At 43.4% G+C, this 23,127-nt stretch overlaps 1 protein-coding gene and 1 long non-coding RNA gene across 6 annotated transcripts in view; both read left to right on the top strand.

The window, feature by feature from the left end:
* The window catches only part of BMPER (BMP binding endothelial regulator), a 258,092-nt gene that overhangs the window by 180,600 nt on the left and 54,365 nt on the right, over positions 1–23,127 (top strand). Inside the window, exon 14 of one of the 5 annotated variants that reach the window (XM_086692849.1) lies at positions 16,918–18,162. The exons of the other annotated variants lie outside the window; for them this stretch is intronic. Coding sequence (XP_086548975.1) covers positions 16,918–16,933 — 16 coding nt within the window. The 3' untranslated portion in view covers positions 16,934–18,162. Of the gene's footprint in view, positions 1–16,917; positions 18,163–23,127 lie in introns of those variants that run through there. 5 annotated transcript variants of the gene reach the window in all.
* Positions 6–3,738, top strand: LOC147583137 (uncharacterized). Its single transcript, XR_015245695.1, has 2 exons — positions 6–1,159; positions 1,402–3,738. It is a non-coding gene; the product is annotated as an uncharacterized LOC147583137 (long non-coding RNA).

Genomic DNA, 23,127 nt, shown 5'->3' with positions numbered 1-23,127 from the left:
AGTACAGTGTTTTGGGGGATGGTTTGGGTTACAGACCAAGGAATGACCTAACCTTGAAACAGAGTATATCAGATCTTCCGGTGTACAAAACAAGGGCCCCCAAGTCACAGGATAAACACTTTTTCTTTCTTGTGTTGAGACTGATCTTATTTTGAGTACCACATTGTGTCCCAAATAAAGAAATTGTAGGGAGTATTTCAGAGCTGTCTCCTGTAGATCGTTCTGTTTTTGTGTCTGCAGGCTCACTGGAAGGCTGGTGGGCTGGTGATTTTTCTAGGTGTTAGCTTGACTCTAAGACTGAGGAGTGCTTCCCAAATTCTGTCTCAACTACAGTGGTTTAGGATAGAGATGGGAATCTCAAACAACTCTGGGTGACTTGGGTGTTTGAGTGAACTTGGTCATTTGAGGCCCGAGGAACAGTTCAGGTCTGCCTCATGGTCTAGTCCCAAACATCTGCAGGTGGAAAACAAGGCAGTGAAATGAGGATTCCTTAGATCTCGGCCAACTATCAGACTTCACAACCAAATTTAGGGGAGAGTAGAAAGAAGGCTTGAAGATGGAAGAAGAGAGGTCTCTCATTGAGAATATGGATTCTATAACCTTTTCTTCCATGCTGCGAGGCTGAATTTGTGAGTTGATGAGTCTGGCCTGGTTGTACTTCCATTTATTACACAATTCCATGGGTTCAAGAGCTATGACTGTCTATAACTTTAACCACCATGGGTGTGGGAGGAAACATGAGAAGACACAGCCCAAAAGGCCTTGTTTAAGTGATTTGTCTGTGCCTCTTAAAATGAGAAAACTCCTGTGGTCTGAAGCCACAGAAAAGTTATTTTTACTCTTTAATTGCCACCAGTTTATTTCCCCTAGTTCTCGTTAAATGTGATCTTTTTTTTATTTGATCTTTGGACATAAAAGATAAAGTTCTACAAAGACAGCTCAAAGTGGAGTGGAAAAAGGACTGTCCCTGTCATCACACACCCCTAAACATGGCTGTGTCTGCCAAACCATTTGGGTCCAACTCCTACGTTTAGCTCTTTCAAGCCATTTTCCTGTTATAATTTGAATCCCTGGGTTCCCTTTTTCCTCTTTCTTGTACCACCCCCTAGACTGACCCCACCCTTGTCTATTGAAATTGAAAGATCATTTTTTAAAAAAGGTTTATTTGTTTAGGGGCGCCTGGGTGGCGCAGTCGGTTAAGCGTCCGACTTCAGCCAGGTCACGATCTCGCGGTCCGTGAGTTCGAGCCCCGCGTCAGGCTCTGGGCTGATGGCTCAGAGCCTGGAGCCTGTTTCCGATTCTGTGTCTCCCTCTCTCTCTGCCCCTCCCCCGTTCATGCTCTGTCTCTCTCTGTCCCAAAAAATAAATAAACGTTGAAAAAAAAAATTAAAAAAAAAAAAGGTTTATTTGTTTATTTTGGGGTGGGGAGTAGAGAGCGATAGAGAGAACGTGTGTGAGCAGAGGAGGGCAGAGAGAATCCCAGGTGGGTTCCTCACTTGACAGTAGATGTTCCCAACTCAGGGCTTGATCCCACAAACTGTCAAGACTGGAGCCAAAATCAAGAGTCAGACACTTAACCAACTGAGCCACTCAGGTGCCCCTGCATGGCTTTTTAAATTGAAAAATCTTAATGTAAGACTTCGGAGTGAGTTGAAGAGCTGGGAAGAGAAACCAGGCTTTGTTTGGAATCTAAATACTCATCACTTGAAAGTCTGAGGGGAAGCAGTAGGGCATAGCAATTAAGAACTTTGTGGTCTTCTGGGGCTAAAAATACAGCCCAGCTTTACAACCTTGAGCAATGATTTAAGCTCTCTAAACCTTAGTTTGCTTATCTGTGAAGTGGGGATAATAAAAGAACCTACCTGAAAGAGTTGTAATTCAGATTTAATGCGATTATGAACGTAAATGCATGTGCCCAAATGCTATGTAATTGATGGATCCTGTAATTCTTCAATTAATTAAATTAAATGATGAGCAACCATAATGACTCTTTGGGAAGCTCCCCTGCCTCATTTGCAGATTTTGATTAGACCCTTCTCTGTCTAACATAGAAAGGAAAGGCTGTACTTCTCCCAGGGCCCCAATAGTCTACACCTTTGATTTTTATCCCATTTCAAAGGAGTGTGTTGAAAACAAAAATTGAAGAGCAGGGCTGCAGAGATTAGTCCCTTTTTGCAAATTTCTATTTCTTTTCCCTTTGGCGATTTATTTCATATTATGATCCCTGGACTGCAAACAGAAATACGATGAACACCTTGGCAGAAGTCATGAGAAATGGCATAGTCATGAACGGAGAAAACCAGAATTGTTAGGTGGCCAGGCAAATGTTTGCCTTCTGCCCTTGAAAGTTGCTGCAGCCACCACAGCACTATAGTGGGGGTTGCTTATTTGTGGAAGGGGCTTGATGTGCAGAGTTGGGGAGTTTATGAGAATGCTCCCGGGATCTTTGTGTACTGAGGTTTGGAGCACCAGATGTGATGGGAGATGAGCTCACGTTCTGCCATGCATGGTGTAGTGGCAGGGCACCCTTCTGTGGCCAGCCACTCTTTCCTGGAAGAGGCAGGGGAACTCAGTAGAGTGGAGCTGGACAACCTGCCTGTCACACATCCTGCTGATGATCTCGTGCCCCAACCACGAGGTGCGCCTTCATGCATTTTCAAATGAGGGTGGGGGTGGCCGATGTTGGATAGATTTCAGGTTTCTTCCTTTCTTTCAAGGATACATGTGACAGGAAAAAGAAGATAAACAAGGTCAACATAGAAAGGTAATTGTGTTCCACGGGATCTCCGATGAGGACCAAACCTCAGAGAGGTTTTAGGAAGCAATGGACAGAGAATGTGTTGAGTGATGCCGAGTTGGACCTAATCTCAACTCTGCGGTGTTCTAGCTGTGTGACCCTGGTGGCTAGCTGAGTTTCAGATTCTTTACCTATAGAATAGGTAGGACAGTAATGGCCTGGTGGGGCTTCTCCTCCAAGGACCAAGGTCAATGGGCAGTGCCATGTTGTACATGGTAGACAGCCAGTACTGGCACCGTGTGTTGTTGTCCTGTGTCCCTTTCTTTCCCTAGAGAATCTTGTGCTCAGTTTAGCTACTTGTCTCTCTGGTAGCTGATATCTTCTCCCACTTACATCATGGAGAACTAATTGGATGGATTCTCACTGATAAATCCCTGGAACAATTAAAAGTCAACTCTTTCTTATTGGTGACACTAAATGAGATAGTATAAGAGAAGACTCCATTGCAATCTTTTTAAAAAAAAATTTAAGTTTAATTTATTTATTTTGAGAGAGACAGAGACAGCAAAAGTGGGGGAGAGGCAGAGAGAGAGAGGGAGACAGCCAAGCAGGCTCATGCTGTCAGCACGGAGCCGGACATGGGCCTCGAACTCATGAAACCATGAGATCATGACCTGTGCTGAAACCAAGAGTTGGACGCTTAACAGATTGAGCCACCCAGGTGCCCCTGCAATCCTTTTTATAAATGTGTTTTTGGGGGAGTCTGGGGGGCTCAGTCAGTTAAGCATCCCACTTTAGCTCAGGTCATAATCTCGCTGCTCACAGTTTCGAGCCCCACATCAGGCCTGTGCTGACAGCTCAGAGCCTGCAGCCTGCTTCGGATTCTGTGTCTCCCTCTCTCTCTGTTCCACCCTGGCTCACAATCTCTCTCTCTCTCTCTCTCTCTCTCTCTCTCTCTCAAAAATAAATAAACATTAAAAATAAATTTAAAAAATAAAAATGCATTTTTGTCTTTTAAGAGTAATATATGTTCATTGTATGACATTTAAATAATATTAAAATGAATAAAGAAGAAAATGGCAATCATATATATCTCACCCATGTAAATTTTTGCTTATATATTTTATGTCATTGGTGGAATTTCTAAAATGAACCTGAAAACACAGTCATGACTGTGGTTGTGACCTTAGTTTTGAATCATTACAGGACTAAAGAGATTTGCCTTGATATCATGAAGTCATATACATAAATTGTATATAAATTTGACTCCTTGTATTTCCCCCTGACCCTCCAAAGAAATATGAGTATTTCCCTCAAGGACAAAGAATAAGGTCACATAGCATACAAAGGCAGCCTTCCAAGCACCACTGTGTTTGTGACAATGGAGAAGAAAGGGAACAAAGAAGACGTTTCTCTGAGGAAATGGTACCTTTTTGGGGTTTTCTTAATTATGTGATAAATTCCACAGGGCAAATTCTATTATAAGTATGAGAAATATTCTTATAAAGTGAAAATAATAATTACAATTTTTCTGAATTAGAATTTACTTTTGAGATGTCCAGGATTTTAGACATGGTCTTTTATTTTGGTCTTTTATCCAATTCAACATTTTAAATAGTAAACTATCATCTAAAAAATTGAAAAACTTTGTGAGTAAGAAATCAGCCAAAAAAATTTTTTTTCTCTTTTGGGAAACTTTTTAGGTTTTGCTAATTTTTATTCACAAATCAATTCTACCCCTCGTGGGCTGATTTGGCATAAAAATGTGATATTTAATTAAATATTAATTTAATCGTTGTGATCAGCATAATCTGGTTTAATTCATTAATCAAATATGTTTAGGTGCAAGGTAGTTTAATTATGAATCACATAAAATTTTCAGCTGGCTGCATTGTTAATGTGTCTTAAGTCCTAGAGTTGCTAATTGACTTGTCCTTAAATTAGATAATTCCCTTTAATAATGTTTTGCATTCTCCTTCACTGGTGTGTTATGGAGAAATTCCTAGAAGCTAGGGAGATAGTGTACTGTGGAAAAATTGATGCAAAGTCATTTGAATTCTATTTGGATTCACACAGAGACTTCCCCGAGGGGAAAATGTCGAGTATTTTCACGCCTCTCTTCTCGTTTCTCTTGTTCACCTTACTTTCCCGGCCTCGTGTTGCTTTGTCTATTCGTGTCCCGGATGCCAGCCGAGACATCCAGGAGGAATAGGCAGACGCCCCCCCCCACCTCAAAAGCTCCCTGGAGACCCTCAGCAGCCAATATCAAATCTGCTCCCCACTGCTGCCTTGGGCCACACTGAAGAAAGACTTTGGCAGCCTTGGGATGGGAGAGGCAAGGAGGTGGGTTGGGCTCTCTGGGTCATACTGGGGAAAGAGAAGACCTAGTTACTGTGTATGAAACATCAGCAATGGGCTTTTTCCCTAATGCAGACCCAATCCTGGATAAAATAGTAACAAGAAAGTGTAACCTCCCAGTAAAGCAGGGCTCTTAAGTCAGGGCAGGAGAGAAGTCAGAAGAATGAATGGGAACTGCCGCAAAGCCCAGACATTTGTAGACCACAGTCATCTCGGCGCTGTTTTCCTCTCTCTGCTCTCCTTAACGGGGTATAATTCATCAGAGCAAAAGCTCTGTTCACTTGTTCGGGATGGGAAAGTGTCTGGGGATTCCCAGTCTAGGAAATGTTCTTTTCTTTCCATGCAGTGGTTTTTACAGCTGTAAGGAATTGAAGTAATGCCAGAGGATTCACAGATGTGTCCTTCCTGCAGAGGTACCGGGAGGTACAGGGCGGGAGGTAGAGCAAGAGGATATTAGAACTTCGATAGCACAACGGTGTTGGATATACTGGCGTCCTGGGACTGACAGTGGCTTCCTTCCAGAAGATCACAGACTCTGTGGAGAACCCACTTTGTGTTTTCCTATAAAGGAAACTAATCGTTTATTATAAAACAAGAGAAGAGATCAGGCAAGGAGTACAGACTTCGTGTGTGTGTGTGTGTGTGTGTGTGTGTGTGTGTGTGTGTGTGTGTGTGTGTGAAAGTCATATAAAGCTAACTACTATTCTATAATTAAAATCAATCTTCCCTTGCTTCAAAGAAGAACATGCTTAGAACGTTTCTCTTTACATCTTTTAATAACCTGCCTCAAATTGCCTTTAGAACTAGAGTCCTAAATCAAATGAGATGTTCATTTTTAAGTGTGACATGGGCCTTTCTTTTTATTTTTCTTTTGGCAAACTAATCTTTCAGGAGGAGGCCCTCTGAATCTGTCAAAAAGGTATGCTGACACCAGGTGGCAGTAGACACCTGAGTTGGACCACCTGTCAGACTAGCTTCCTACTTACTAGCACTCTCTTGCTCTCTCTCGCCCTCTTGCTCTCTGGCTCTTGCTCTCACTCTTAACTTCTGCCCTAGGCTATTCCTTTCACTGTACCTAAATATACAATGTACATTCCTGCTTCTGGGTCCATGTTATTCCCTTGCCTGGGATGCCCTCATTTTCTACATTGATTTCAGCTGAAGGTACAGTTCAAGTCTCATCCAGGCTGCTATAAATGCTCTTTCTTTAGTTTCTTAGATATGCTGATTGTGCTCATCATTATTTAGCACCTATACTATATTGCACTGCCATTGTCTCCCCTGCATTGGATTTTAGGTTCACAGGGAAATGGGGAATATCTTTCCTACCCTTTTGCATTTCACCCAGCATCACCCCTGGAAGTCACCCCTGGAAGGAAATGTTTCTTAGCTCCCTTCCAAGCTCTCTCCTGTTTTCATCCTCTCTGAACTAACTGTGACTTCTGCTACCCTCAATTCCACATCCATCTTACGTCTTTATCCCCACACTCAGCTACACACCCATAGCCAGAATGTGCATGCATCTCGGTCTTGTCAGGGAGTAGACTAGTCAGGGCAAGCAGCGCCTCTGGTCTACCTTCAATTCTCCAAGAACTATCCACACTTCTTATTGCATGAGCCTACTGCTGTGACTGCCTCTGGACCTTAGCACCTACCTGTGTCTACTCACAATTCACTTAAAAGCCACCTGGACCTCCCAGCTCCTCTTCTGTGTCTCAGCTAGGATTTGGCCTTGCCATCTTCTCACGCAGTATTTTCATCCACAGACACTTCTGTGTTGGTCTCTTTCAGTTGGTCTCGGGACCTCAAATTAGCCTCCTCCTCTGGAGGCACAGCAACTGACCTCCAGTGGGGTGATCTTGCCATGGCCAACTGACCCTGTGCAGTATTCTCACTCAGTATTCTCAGTACTGAGAATTCTCAGTATTCTCACCAAGGAGGCACACCCCTTCTACCTTGTCACTGGCCCTGAGCCTTCTGCCAGTTTAGAATCAAAGCCTCATTGTGGTTTTTCCCTTCATCTTTCATTTATTCTTTTCCATGGCAGCCACAGGTAGATTATTTCCTGTTTGCCCCACCAGCATAACCCAAAAGAAAGGTTTTAAACTGCCTTCTAGATGCCTGGATTTCAGCTCAGAAGGGCCCTCCAGGTTAATCCAGTTTTCTTGGGGCCAAAGCAGAAAGAAAAATACGTAAGTATGCTTAGAAAGGTACAGGGTTGCTTGGAACATCATTGCATCCAAGTCTAAAATCATCTCCTGTTTAAATTTTCATATCAAAAAGAGAGGAACACTATTGTTTAAAGAAGAAACAAAGAAAAATGGGACCTATCTTAGCAAGTAGGTTACCCTTTGGGGAGAGTTTGAGCCAACTGTATGGCCAGCCAACTACAAAGACAACCCTCCCTTCTGACACCACCAGTTTGGAGGCATTCCCAAATCACCTTCAGGGTCAACAGTTTGCTGGAAGGACTAACATAACTCACCGAATGCTGTTACACTAGTGGTTATAGTTTATTATAGGGAAAGGATTAAGATCAGAAGAGACACAGGGCAGAGCCCAGGAAAGGGCTAAGCATGAGCCTCTGCTGTTATCTCTTATGGAGTCACGGACTGGCATTAACTCCTCTTGGCCACAGTGCTGGCAATATTCACTCTTCACAGCGTACTTCCAATCAAGGAAGTTCACCTGAGCCTTTGGTATCCCAAGATTTTCCTGGGACTACCACCTGCTGTCTACATGGTGACGTGGTCTTCAGCTCCTCCTGGAGGCCATGCTAATGCCTGTCATACCCAGTTCCTCTGGAGGTTGGGACTGTTGTGATACAGCCCAAAGCCCCCACCATAAATCCCATTGTTAGAGTGTCTGGTATCCAAAGCCCCCAGGTAGAAAACAATACTCTGGATAGGCAGGGCATTCCAGGGGCCTGGGGATCACTCCCTCACACCCCTGGGGAGCCAAAGACCAGGGCCAGACTTTGGGGCAAGGTCAGTTTTTCACTATACAACCTGCCTGGCTCAAGGTTAAATCTAATTTTGATTTGATTTTAATGTTAGCTTTGAATTTATTTTCAGCATCGACTTCCTAGAATCCTGCAGTGTTTCTCCTCAGAAAATTACATTCTGGGATGCAATTAGATGAGGCTTTTGAACACAGATTTGAATGAGTGTCATTGTCACAGGTAAAACACTAATTATTTTGTAGCACCTCTCTTGGCTGCTTAGGGGATGCCTTGATTATTCTCAGTAAGCAGGAGACAGTCTGGTGTAGCTTCCTTACATTTTCATTATTTATGAGCGTAAGGCATTTTCCATCCGTGAGAGCGAGGCTGACGTGGATAGTGTTTTCTTCATTTCCCTGTTGTGGTCTGGGAACTCTGGTAAGAACGTCCATGGCTGGTCTCAACATCTCTCACTGTCCATTCAAGTTTTCAAATATCCTGCTCTGCCACGAGTCTGTGGAAGAGGATTTCATTAATTATTTACTTTGCTTCTTTTACAACTTTCAACTGAGCACCTGCTGTGTGCCGGGTACCTTTGCAGGTTGGCAATTCAGGACGGAACAAGAGAGACAAAAACTTTTCCTTCAGAGGACCCGGCGTCTAGCGTGAGCAGACAACTATAAATAAGAAACAAGGTCACTGCCAACTGTGAGAAGAGTAATGGAGGAAACAGGCTGGTTAGTCAGGGAGGCTAACTCTGAATTAGGTGCACACAAAAAAGCTGCATGAGGAGCTCCGCTTTGAGCGGAATCCACTGCAGATGGGAAAGGACTGTGAGGAGGCCGGCCAAGGCAGGAGGAAGGGCAGAGGCCCCAGGGCTGGGAGGGTGTGGCCCCTTTGAAGACCTGAAAGGAGGCTGCCACGACTGACACTTTGAGAAAGTGATGGGAATTTGTACCTCTTAATCCCCTCCACCTCTTCCACCCTTCCCTTCCCCCCAACCGCCTCCAGTCTGGCAACCACCAGTTTGTTCTCTATATCTCTAAGTCTGTTTCTATTCTGCTTTGTTCGTTGGTTTGTTTTGATTTTTAGATTCCACATATAAGTGCGATCATATAGTATTTGTCTTTGTCTGACTCACTTTGCTAATACCCTCTAGCTCCATCCATGTTGTCACAAATAGCAAGAGCCCATTCTTTTTTATGGCTGAGTGGTATTCCATTGCATATATACAAATCTTCCTTATCCACCATCCATGTATTGACGGATACTTAGGTTGCTTCCATATCTTGACTATTATAGATAATGCTTCATATATCTTTCTGAATTAGTGTGTTTTTCTTCAGGCAAATATCCAGAAGTGGAATAAATAAGTCATGGGGATGAAAAGTACAGCATAGTTAATACAGTCCACAATATTGTAATAGCTTTGTGTGGTGATAGGTATAACTAGACCTATCACGGTGAGCATTTTGTAATGTCTGTAAATGTTGATTCACCATGCTATAACCTGAAGCTAATATAACTTTGTACATCAACTATACTTCAATGAAAAATAAAGTAATTAAAAAAAACACATACTTGTCAGGAAAATACAAGAAAGTAATGGGTATGCTGCCAACAGCCCTGTGATCTCAGAAGCACATCCTTGTCCATTGAGGTCCAGAGGAGACAACAATCCCAGCCAACACTGTGATCACATCCTTGTGAGACCCTGAGCAGAGTCCCTGCCTGGACTCCTGATCTAGAGAAACTGAGATAGTAAATGTGTGTTGTTTTAAGCCACATAATTTGTTGTTTAAGCCACTAACCTTTTTACATAGTGATAGACAGCTACTCAATGTAGAAAGCAATTTGGACTTGTCTTTGGATTTACTATTCTTTAAATACTGACAGAAAGTGCAATATGAGCACTCTTTTTTTTTTTTTTTTAACGATTTCAAACTTTCCCATTTTATATAGTTTGATGGGACACCACCAGTTCTGGGTTCCCTGTCTCTACTACGTGGTTCTGTACTTCCCTTAACACTGCAGATTTGAAAACTGTATTCTAAGTGTGTTTTTAAAAACCTTATCACTACTAAGCTGTAGCCTCCTTGAAGCTCTATGTTTTGCTCATTATCATATGCCCAACACCTAAGAAGGCGCATGAAATATTTATATTTCCTGGTACTTGAAAATATATATGTTGAATGATTAAATAGAAAAAAAATGAATACACAAAGAAATGCTTTTTAATAAGTGATGGATAAAATGGAACAAAATGCCTGTGATTGTCAGGCAGACTTTGGAATCTGCATTAATTTCTGAGCTCCTCCATTCCCAAGTTGTGTCTGTTGGGCAGGTGAGTTCGCCTGCTGAAGCCCCAATGTGCCATGTGTAGAAGAGGGTGGTAAGAGGACCTATCGGATTGCTCTGAGGGTTTGTTATGAGGCTTGCAGGAGGCACTCCACGTGGATATTTACTCCAGGCCTGGAATATGGCAAATGCTCAGTCAATGGCAATTTTATTAATAATATGATTTCATTGCTCTGAAATAGAAACCTGTTTTGTAGTTAGCCCTCAGTATAACCTATTCAGCCTGGCTCCAGAGCTTGAAGATGTGTTTTGGTTTTGTTCTATGTGATCATTTCTAGACCCAGCCAGAAGAACTTCTTCATATCTTGCATGGAAATGGATGCTTTTTCTTAAAACAAAACAAAGCAAACAAACCCAAAAGCCAGTTGGGAATTCATTAAAGTTTTCACAATGTGCGCTTCACAAATGGTTTCAACTGACAGTACTGACCCAGAAGGGGAGGGGAAGAAGGGACAATTAATTCTCTTAGATGAGCATTTAGATGTGAACTTAAAAAATTGAACTCGGGGTGCCTGGGTGGCGCAGTCGGTTAAGCGTCCAACTTCAGCCAGGTCACGATCTCGCGGTCCGTGAGTTCGAGCCACGTGTCGGGCTCTGTGCTGACAGCTCAGAGCCTGGAGCCTGTTTCTGATTCTGTGTCTCCCTCTCTCTCTGCCCCTCCCCCGTTCATGCTCTGTCTCTCTCTGTCCCAAAAATAAATAAACGTTGGAAAAAAAAAAATTGAACTCATCCCTAATGAGGGTAGAGATTAACAATAGAAGCAGTTCATGTGTCATGTTTTGTTTTCTTAGAAGAATACAGGGTATTGGAAAAGAAGAAATGTATGCAAAATTCTGACTTTTTTCATGTCAATATTCTTTGCTTTCTTTAATAGTATCTGAGCATAATTTAACCTTTACATGACTCTTCAAGGTCCTTACTGGGGTATTAGCTACATCGTTCCTAGGAGACCTGGGAGGGGGGCTCCTGAGTTCTGTTTGAGGTTTAGACCTTCTTAGTAGCTCATGTCTTCTTGTTATGGCTTCCCCTTGCCCTATTTCCCTCTCTTCATTTCTTTTGTTGCTGTTGTTTCAGTGTAGAAAATATTGTTGGTTAATACTGTTTGCAAATGAAGTATTTAAAGGTTCTGATAAAAGACACAAAGCTTTCTCTTATGAGAAAAGTCCTTTGGGATATGGACTGTATTTTTTTTTCCTCTTGCCAGTGGTAACCAGACAGCTCAGAGCAAGTTTGTGACCCATTTCAATCAAATGTACAGAACTTCAGTTGAGGATTTTATTTCTTAAACTAATCACAATCCTGGTTTCATTTTTACCTTGTCCATTTTCCTCATTTACTAAGTTTCATTTTATTTCATTCTGCATGTAGTTTTGTAAGGTGATTTAAATCCTTTCTGGAACAAGTTGGGAAATAAGTGAAGTGATTATGGGCAAGGGATCTAACACCTCTGAACTTCCATGTTTTTCGTCATGAGATAGAGCAACGGTTGCTTATGAGGCTGAATGAGGTTCCCCTTGTAAAGCCCAGATGGAATGACCAAGGAGCTGACTTCTGCTGGCCGTATCAGCAGCAAGATATAGTGGCTTACGTGAGGACAGGCCTGAGCCCTGGTGTTTCACATCGTCCTTTAGAAAATCAGGGTATGCAGTTGGGTGCCAGAACTAAGAATCAAGAGAACCTGTATATGGGAGTCCTCAGAGATGGCCCTGGGTAGGCTGGCTTCCATCAGGCCACACAGATTTGTTGGAACTTTGATGTATTATGAGTACAGCATTGTGGCTCAGTGAAACCACAGGGACAGGTGCAGCATCTTGAGAATTAGCTGGTGTCTTGGCAACACCGTGGACTTCTCCAAGGTGTCATGGTGGCCCTCGTATGTTGTGGGAGCAGCTACAGGGCTTCGGTCCAGAGCTCAGAGCTGTACTGAGTTTGACAGCCATCTGGGACTCTTTGACCATTTCCCAATCGAGCTGGCAAAAATTTAAATCAATGGAGAGGGTGTGAATACAAAATAAGAGGTAACATTTTACATTCCTGGATCCTTCTACACATTTTCCTCTATTTACATGGAAATCTGCTATTCAATCTCATTTTTCTTCTTACCTGGCACATACAAGGAGTCGTAGGCATTCACACGCAGGCTTTCAGAGGGGAAATGGTTCAACCAGGGAAAAGAATTGAGAAGTGTGCATACGGTTAAAAAAAAAATAAAAAGACCAAGGGGTAGTTTAGTTAAGGGAAATAAATGGTGAATTATTGTTTTATATATCCACAGTCCTCTTTTCTAGGCTTATGGTCAATTACTCATGTCTAGGAGTCAGTGAAATCAATAAATAATAAAATAGATATATATTATCTATTGTAAAACGGATTATTTTAGAGTCACGATTGATTGATTACATAATTCAGTGGGCGCTGTTCAAGGTGCTGGAGATACGGCAGTGAATGAGATAAATGAGTCAGTCCTCTGGCTCACAGAACTTGCAGAACAGGCTAGTGAGTGAGGGGGACAAGTAAACAGGACTGTACATAGGGAGGGATGCATTTTTGAAAGAAGATGTACAGGATGCTGTGGGAATCTGCCAGGGGGTGGCTGCCTGGAGGAGGTGACTTCCTAAAACATATGTAGGGTTTAGTTGCACAAAAAGAGGAGGAATGTATTGGGGAAAAGGACAGAGGAAAAGGTTCCAGCCATAGAAGACTGCATGTTTGAGGCTGTGGAGGCCAGCAAAAGCCTGGCCCAGGCAGCTAGGAGAAGGGTATTCCGTGGTGCAGTGTCACAATGAGGGGTGTGGACAGTGGGCCCGGAGGCAAAGGCCTCAGCCAGATCATAACAGTGTATGCCCCAGCATCCATCAGACAATGGAAGGGGCATACTGTAGTGTCATTCAGACATTAGCTGGAGCAGGTTGTTTGGAGCAGTGGTTCAGTAGAGCCAAAGCTTTCCATTTATTCCTCACTCATTTATTTCCTAGTTTTTGTGCACCTATTGTATATTCTATGCTCTCAAATTTAGCAGGTTGTTTGGAGCAGTGGTTCAGTAGAGCCAAAGCTTTCCATTTATTCCTCACTCATTTATTTCCTAGTTTTTGTGCACCTATTGTATATTCTATGCTCTCAAACTTTAGCAGGTTTCAGGATCATTTAGAGAGCTGATTCAATGTGTTTAGGGTGGGGCCTCAGAATGTGCATTTCTAACAAGTTCCCAGGTGATGCTGTGGGTGGGGGACCACACCTGGAGAGCCTCTGCACAAAGTGGAAGAATTACAAGAAGAATTGCTTCCAGGTGTTTATGGGTCCTCAAGGGACTCAATTCTCTGAGATTTTGTCTCCTCGATGATCTTTTCTTTTTTTTTTTTTTGGATCACGGGGCTTATGTGTGGGTTTTGGTTTTGGTTTTGTCCTCTACAGTCTATCTCCAAATGTTAGAGATGAGAATGCAGAGGGACCCATGGCTTAGCGGGTTAGGAGCTAAGTGTATGCCCTCTTAGACCAAAGTGGTAATGGGACCTCAGTGGCATTTTCTTGGTGTGTCGTTCAAAGTACAAGCACCAAAGTATATCTTTTTATGTCTGTTTTTGTGAGTGAAAGGGTACTGGTCTTACTGCCTCCTTGTGCATAAGGCCAGGCCAAACAGAAGGGCTGGATTTGCGCTGCTGGGTTATTTGTGCGTCAGAATTAGAATCCAGGGTCAAAGTTCTCCTGGTTGCTGAGATGCCTTTTCACTGAGAGCCCGGTGCAGGGAACCACCTGGCTCACTTTTAGATGACCCAGGACCCAGCCAGTGAGGCGGGAGAGAGGACTGAACACCGTGTAGCTTTGTTGTTGATCAGGATCAGAGCCCAGGATTCCTGTGCAGAGTCAGGGCTACCCAAATCCTCTCTTCCCTCATGCACTCAGACAGACCCGGAGACAGGGGCCAGGATTGTGCGCCCAGAACGGCCGACAGGATGTATCTGTAAAAATCTGTTTCCTTTCTACTGGCGTTAGGCTTTTAAAGAGCCCGGTCAATGGGCACAGAGAATAGAGAAATAAATGCTTTGCAAGGAAATGGGGAAATCTGGTGACGATCCTGGAATTAATAATTCTTTTAACATGAAAGAGCCATTCCTTATGATCTTTACTGTCTTACCTAGTGTTTGGAGTTTTAAAAGAGAGAGAAGACAAGCTGGTTTGTTCATTGCATCACAAGCAAATGGCCCATGTGTGAGCATGAAGGTAGGATGCATTTGAGCTGCTCAAAGAATATGGGCCAGAAGACCTTTCAGAGCCCCTGAAAGCTTTTCCATATGAAAAGGAAACCAGGAAATTGGAGTCTTCATTTTGTCTTTGTGATCAAAGGCGGGAAGGAAAGATATTAAGCAGATACTGACCCATAGTTCTGTGGCCACCATTAGGGTTTATTGGCCTTATAGCAAATAAGGACTGTAAAAAAGCTGAGGTTGGTATTTACTTGAGGGGATAAAAAGAGTAAGATCCTGAAGTTGACTGGAAATAGAGGGCTGAATTACTAGATAATGAATCCATGGGCTTTGGTAATAGGAGGTACCAACAACCGTGTTAGCTAGCATTGATTGACATGCGTTATGTGCCAGAAACTCTGTGAGTCCTAGTAATATATTACAATGTTAATAATAATGGATAATGCTACAGTAACAGAGGAGTAAGAGCTTACATGTTTGGGTGCTTGCTATGTGCCGAGTGGCCTCTAAGGGCTTTGCCTGCCTGTAGTATTCCATTTGTGTGGATGAGGAGCTAGAGTTTAAAGGAGTTAAAAATATCACCCAAGGTCGCCATGCAAAAAAGAGGCAGAGTCAGGATTTGAAACCAAATCTGTTTGACCCAGAGCTTATGCTTTTGACCATTACCATCATAATCTGGTAATAGTTCCCCCTTGTAACCTTCATCCTCAGCCCTAAATTTTCTCCATTTGCTAAACGGAGCTAAAAACAGTTGGATTTTGCAAATGTTTCATATACTGCAATTTATTTTCATTTTTTTTTCTTTTAAAATAGTTTCTTTTAAGCAAAATTATCTGTTCAGGCTTTGGAAGTCTTATGCTACAGTTTATGTTGGCTGACTTTTAAGTAAACCAATTTCATCCAATTGGTCTTTTAAGGAGAAATGTATGAATTTCAAAATGGTGACGATTTTCCTACTCAAAAAAATTTTTTTAGTTAGTCTGTTTGTTTGTTTGTTTGTTTGTTTATTTATTTTGAGAGAGACCATGCATGCATAAGTGGGAGAGGAGCAGAGAGACAGAGGGAGAGAGAGAGAATCCCAAACAGGCTCTGCACGGTCAGCACAGAGCCTGACGCAGGGCTCAATCCCATGAACCCTGAGATCATGACCTGAGCCAAAACCAAGAGTCGGATGCTTAACCAACTGAGCCACCCAGGAACCTCTCTATTCAAATGTTTTTCTGGTCCACAGTATTATTCTAGCACTAAGGCACACTAGTGCCTGATACCACTGTGAACGGCTGAGTTCATCATGGAACAGAGATCCTTGGTTCTGGTGCTCTGCACCCGTAAAGTATTTCTTTCATATTTTTTCTTCTTTTGCTTTTCAAGATTGTTTAGAAGTAATTTCTAAAGAAAGAAATTGATTTTTATTTCACTTCCTAAGATGTTGAGATTGATGAGATACTGGTAGGATTCTTAACTTCTGGGAAGTCACAGTCCTTGTTGAGAATCTGTTGAAAGCTAAGGGTCCTTTTTCCAGAAAAATGCATGCACACCTGTGCATGTAGCAGGGAATTATCTGTGTAGGGGTCAGTGGACTCTGGGTTTAAAAATCCTCCCTCTTCCTCCCTCCTTCTTTCCCTTCAGCTGTTTAATTGATGTTTCTTGAGCCCTGTTAAATGTCAGGTGATGTTTGTGTGTTGGGATTACAGTGGTGAGTGAAATAGACATGGTCCCTGTCTTCATGGGGTTTATAGTCTAGTGAATGAGACAGGCAGTACTCCAGTGTCCTCACAAATAAATGTGCTATGATATGTGTCTGTTTCAAAGGAAAACTGGTGTATAAGAGGATGATTTTACAGGAGGATCAGACCCAGTAGGTGTGTGTATAGGGGAAGAGGGAGGCCAATGGATCAGAGAAATCCCTCTCCACAGAAAATGATATTTGAGCTGACATCAGAAGGATGGGGAGCAGTGAACCAAGCTCAGAGGCAAGAAGAGAGGGGCCTAACTAGGGAGTTTTGTGCCACATTCATATGCCCCTAAAGTGCTGATGTAGCCAAGCCTGAATTACCTGTGTGCCCATCCCAAGGAGCTCTGTGTACTTCCTGTGTTCAACGTAATAAGGTCCCAGGACACAGAATCTCACCTGTCAATGTGATTCACTCATGTTGTATGTCAAATCATATTTCCCCTGAAGGTTAATCCTTCTCATGGAGCTTTCAAGTGGGTTTTCGCCTCACCCTCACGGGTGACCATATCACTGACTTCGTTATATCTCGGGCAGGGCTTTATATTATTTGTTATGATATGCTTGGGCATGCCGTGTTCTTTCACAGGGCACATCTGGAGTGATCAAGGCACACTTGCTGCACATGTGGGCACACACGCACAGACACGCATGCCAAGCCACGTCCACGCCACCACTGCACGATCCGTAAGACACCAGCACGAGGTTCAGACCTTTGCTATTCTTTGTTATCCTTGGACCAGCAGTGCTGGGAGCTTGATAGAAATGCAGAATCTGTCTCTACTCTCCCCCTCCTGAAACAGAATGTACAGTTTTGATAAAGTTCCCACATGATTTGTGTACACATTAAAGTTTGATGAGTGCTGGTGTGGTTTTCAACATTCCTGCTTGGACCTAATCTGTACTGTGTTGTTGAATATTTTTGTCAAAGGCTTCCATTAAAGGCTTGATAACACATTGAAGCTTTTGATCATCTATATTTTGTTTAAACATTTTTTAACGTTTATTCAGAGATACAGAGAGAAGACAGAGCATGAGTGGGGGAGGGGCAAAGAGAGACGGAGACACAGAATCTGAAGCAGGCTCCAGGTTTCCAGCTGTCAGCACAGAGCCCGACACAGGGCTTGAACCATGAGATCATGACCTGAGCCAAAGCTGGACGCTTAACCCACTTATGGGGGGCACCCCATAATTATCTATATTTTAATAGAACAATTTATTTTCCTATGCAGAGAAAAGGAGTCCAGGTAACTGTTTTGTGAGACAGTTGTAATTTGACTCTAGTGTGTCACAGGGGCTGAAGGCACGCAGTTGGGTCACACTTCCGCAAAGAGCTTTCACCTGTTCATGAGTTGGTCCCCTATTAGTTACTGGCCTTGTGCTTCATTATTTACATCAGATGGAAAGTCTCTTAACAGGACTTTTTGAAGCGACTAGGGATGCTGAAACAGGGCAAGGCAATTGTACACTGATCAGTGAAATAGCTCATATTTATGAGGCGTAAGGTCATTTGTGTTTGCTTCACCCTTGGTTCTTAAAAGGGTCTTCCCATACCTTGAGCCACAAGATTACAGTGAAAAGCAGCCCAGGCACCAGCATGGCTCCTCCATCTGCCCAGCTGTGCCTTTCACTCTCCACTCGGCCCATTCCTGCCTGCTCCCTGATTCCCAGGCTCTGTCCTTCAGATCTTGATAATAGTAACTCATTCCCTGCCTCGCTGGGCCATCTAGCCACCCATTTGCTTTCCCTTCCCTCAATTCTAGCATTGGGTAAGGCCCTTCCCACATGAGTCTCAGGCCCTGAGCACCCCTCGGGTGGTGGAGAATCACAGCTCAGGGAGAGTACAAGAGTCCAGGTCTTTTTTTTTTTTTAATTTTTTTTTTCAACGTTTATTTATTTTTGGGACAGAGAGAGACAGAGCATGAACGGGGGAGGGGCAGAGAGAGAGGGAGACACAGAATCGGAAACAGGCTCCAGGCTCTGAGCCATCAGCCCAGAGCCTGACGCGGGGCTCGAACTCATGGACCGCGAGATCGTGACCTGGCTGAAGTCGGACGCTTAACCGACTGCGCCACCCAGGCGCCCCAAGAGTCCAGGTCTTAAAGTGGCAGAATAACTTTTCTTTGCACTTTGAAGGCATCCTCTATTTCCTAAGTCTAGCTGTAGCATGTACTGTCGCTCGCCTTGTATGAATTAGATCTTTTCTTTTTTTTTTTTCAACGTTTATTTATTTTTGAGACAGAGAGAGACAGAGCATGAACAGGGGAGGGGCAGAGAGAGAGGGAGACACAGAATCCGAAACAGGCTGCAGGCTCTGAGCGGTCAGCACAGAGCCCGACGCGGGGCTCAAACTCACGGGCCGTGAGATCATGACCTGAGCCGAAGTCAGACGCTCAACCGACCAAGCCACCCAGGCGCCCCTGAATTAGATCTTTTATTTCAGTTGCATTTAAAGAAAACCCCAATTAAACTAGCTTTAGTAGTAATGGGTTTAATCTGTAAAAATGAGTAATTGACTCGTGTGACTGAAAAGTCAGGGCATTTTTCAGTTTCGCTCATGGCTTGATTCAGAGTTTAAATGAGGTTCCCGGGGACTGTGCTTTCTCCAGTTCCTGCCACAGTGTGTCTATGTTGGAATATAGCCCCCCTGCCCCCCGCCCCAAATACTTCTTGGTTAGAGCTTCAGACAAATTATGCAGACACGGGTGAGTCTTTTCTCCCTCAAACCCCAGCAAGTCTCATGAACTTCCTTGGTTCTGAGTCTTGTGCCCATTTCTAAACCAATCAATCACCATAATTGGGAAAGTCACATGAGTTGACTCATTTAGACAAGTGGTTCTCACACTTAGGCAGGCATCAGACTCATTTGGGGAACCCGTCCAAACAGACTGCTGACCCCACACCCAGAGTTTCTGATACAGCAGGTCTGAGAGTTTTTAACAAGTTCCTAGGTGATGCTGATGTTGCTGGTCAGAGGACCACACCTTGAGAACCACTGGTTTAAACTAATCAATGGCTTATCACACAGAGACTGGGAGAGAGGTACCAACGTAATTCAAGGTCCTCTTTTACCTGAGGAAGGGAGATGGATGTTTCCATTTCTCCCTCTCTAGCTTGCTTGTGTTCCTGTTAACCACAATTCCTGCCACCGTGTAGTGAGGAACACCTCTACCAGGGACTTTCTTAGGCTCAGGGAATGCAGCTGTGACCCAAAGTTTTTATTCTCATGACCTGGAAGGGTGATTAGGATGCCAAGAATAAACAAATGCATGTGTAGTACATGAGGTGATTTCATGTTCTACTGAGAAACACAGAATAGGAAAGGGGACAGAGAACACTGCTGGGGGCTGGGAGCAGTTTCCTGTAACTTGATGAGGAAAAGCCTCTTGGATAAGGTACCATTTGAGCTGAGAGCTGAAGGGAGAGAGGGAGTGAGCCCTACCCCAATTTAGGAAAAATGCTTTCCAGGCAGAGTCCAAGGGGCTTGGAGAGCTTGAGGAATAACAAAAGGCCACTCTACTGGAGGCAGAAGGAGCGAGGGGCAGAGGGAGAAAAAAATGCAGAAACATAGGGCTTTACAGACTGTGGAAAGGGCTTTGGGTTTTTTTTTTTTTAATATGTTTTTAACATTTATTCATTTTTTGAGAGACAGAGAGTATGAGCAAAGGAAGGGCAGAGAGAGGGGAGACAGAATCCAAAGCAGGCTCCAGGCTCTGAGCTGTCAGTGCAGAGCCTGATGCGGGACTTGAACTCAGGAACCATGAGATCATGACCTGAGCTGAAGTCAGCCACTTAAGCGACTGAGCTACCCAAAGTATTTACTGTGAGGAAGAAGAGAAACTTCCCTGAGACATGAGCAGCACCTCTGGGAATAGGGATTTGAAATATGATAGAATAAACATGGGTGTAGAGAGAATGAACTGTGCCCTCATATTCAGTTAGGGTCCAACTACTGAAAATCCAGCACTGGGCTTTAAGTGGACCTGAAGTTTTTGCTCCCTCCCCTAATCATTTCTTGTGACCATATGGTTTGAATCTAGGTATTCTACAGAGGATGGGAGACGTTATCCATCTGTCTTCTGGCCAGTGCCTCTTGATCCCTTGTCTCAGTTTTTTAGTAAAGTTGAATAAAAGATTATTTCTTCTGAATGTAAGCACTGAGTGATAACCCACCATCACATAAACTTGAAACTCTACCATTTCTTCCATTCCTCTTCCAGGCATTAGGGAGAAGGGATTGCTGTTGAATTTTGCTTGGAAAAAAGTTTTGGAAGGACACTGATTTTTTTTCTTTAAGTAACTTCCCTTCAAAGGAAAGGAAGAAATGAAAAAGTAGTTCTGATTAAAATACAGGTATCGCAGAGGGGTAACATGTTTCCGGTTCTGCAGGGCTGCTGAAACGGAAAAACTCTTGGGACCTTCAAGAGAATGAATCATGAGAGCGATTCTAACAATACAGATGAACCTGGAACACCAGACAGTCTCCCAGGGGGCGGGCTCATCCAGGGGGCTCTAAACTCATCCAGAAGCTGTGGTGCTGGGGCCCGCGGTGAAACCTAGCGTAGCCTATCTTAGTGCTCAGGAGCACTTAGTGACTCTATCATTTATTCCGTCAAGTTCATGGTCCTGAGTGTGGTTGTCGAGGCTCCCTGCCATCTGGTGATTCCTTATGTTTTTAGATTTGCTCATTTTTACCTACGTTGTATTCTAGCCAATCTGGCAACCCCTGAGTGCACTTCATACTTTCTCATGAATGTGACTTTGGTTTTGTTTGCTGTCATTTGCTGGGACTGTCCTTCCCTACCTCTCCCTGTCCCAACTCAGCTTAAGGACTGCTTAAATGCTTTCTAAAAGCATTTTCTGAAGCTAAAATTTATTCCCCTTCCCCTGTGCCTCTCATGCTTTGGTTGTTCCATTTTATGCACTAATTCCATTTGGCCTTGGATATATTACCATTATTCCTCTACAGGACAGCTTTCCTCAAGAGATAAAAGCTCTTGAGGAAAGAGGCCATTTGTCATGTGTGTTTATGTTCCTCTCACACACCCACCACACCCCAGCATAATGCTAGAGGGACTTAAGAGAAATTCCTGCTTTAATTGAGTGATGGTGATTATGGGCCATTGTAATCTTGGGGTTTGTCAGGCAATTTCCTTTCCTTTCTCTCTCTCTTTCTTCTCTTCTCTCTTCTCTTCTCTTCTCTTCTCTTCTCTTCTCTTCTCTTCTTCTCTTTTCTTCTCTTCTCTTCTCTTTCCTCCCCACCCTCCTCTCATATTCTTACACAGTCTCTCCTTTTCTTTAGGAACACATGGATTACACTTTCCTGAGCTCAGGACCACTTTCCCTTTTTGTCTAGAAATTTCTAGAACCATCTCTAGAAAGAGAAGTATGATTCAACCCAACCAAATGGTCTGGGGTTGAGCTATGTGTGTGCAGTGGTGGTTGCAGAGGCCCCAAAATGAGCCCAGACACATTCTGCTCCTGGATATGCTTAGTTCCCTGGCTTTCCCTTGCAAACTTATCTTCCCTCAGTTGACCCATTGCCTGGGTGGCAGGAAGAACATGAGATGTTCCCATCATGGATCTCCCAAGCTGAAAAATTGGAGTAAGGCATGTTCAGAAACACATTTCAGCTTGGAAAAGGGAATGGAGAGAGCTGATTTGTGCATAATCTCAGGGCTGTGGGATTCCCAGAGATGTCCCTTACTTCATATATGTACCTTGATTTGCTTTCTTTTGTTCAACAATCTGTCTTCTGGATTTTTCTTAATTACAAATTGAGGTAGGAGGTACATCTTCTACAAGGTGGAGGGAGGCAAATGATGCAGTATGCCTTAGCTTTTTACGAGTATGTTAGTCATCTTTGCTCGTAACTGCTGTCTTTTGTAAAGTTCATCTCACAAATGAATTACAAGTTGAGGCATGTTGTGCATAATTGGGCTGTCAGGGCCATCATGTTGTGTGAATTCTGAACACATTCCGTACGTCTGCAGAGGCTGGCAACAGATTGTGAGCGTGCTCCTGGAGTCATACACGCCTTCTTGTCCTGATCTGGACTTTCTTAAAAGAGGCCTAAGAAGACAGGTTCAATTTGGGTTTCGTTCTTCTTCCCTCTAGATGACATTGGGAGAAAACTAAAAGCACCTGAGGACCTGTCAAAGTCAATCCTATTTATGCTTAGAAACCAAGTTCATCACAGAGGGCTAATCAGTGATGTCTGGGCTCACCAGTGATGAGAATGGTTTGACCTTTGACTTATGAGTCAAGTTATTTTTCCAGTGGAAGATGAAATAATCTGTGATATGTAGATTCCTCAGTGAGGATGAAGTTAGTCCCTTTTTGACTTATAGAGTTTAAGACAATTAAGTGTACAAAGTGCAGGCTTACTTCACAGTCCTATTTAAGAAAGGTGGCTGTGTCCTTTCCAAAGGGTCCATTTGCCTTGAAGTGAGTAGATAAACTATCTTCCATGTGATCAGAGGCACTGTTTCATTCAAGCTAACATTGCTCCTGAACCAAAGGAGCATCGAGACAATTTTCATTGCTGCCCTTTAACAGATGGAGGTGGGGGTAAACAGAGGAGATGGGGGTAATCAGATCACAGACCTATTTTCCAAATGTGGCCCAGTCTGTGAGGGACACATAAGCATTGGATTGATATTCAGGCCTTCAGTGTCCCAGCTCCCAAAGTCCATCTCGCAGAAGGTATTGTTGCTTCTTATCAATATAATATTCATGTGGACCTAACCACAGGTGCCACAAGACTATGTACCCAAAGCTTATGCCACCTAGGGGGCTT

Source organism: Puma concolor, chromosome A2, assembly GCF_028749965.1.
Source record: "Puma concolor isolate L17-30 chromosome A2, mPumCon1.1.hap2, whole genome shotgun sequence".
In the NCBI taxonomy this organism is placed as follows: Eukaryota; Metazoa; Chordata; class Mammalia; order Carnivora; family Felidae; genus Puma; species Puma concolor.
The sequence above is the reverse complement of the archived record's forward strand: the minus strand, read 5'-3'. Positions and strand labels throughout refer to the sequence as shown.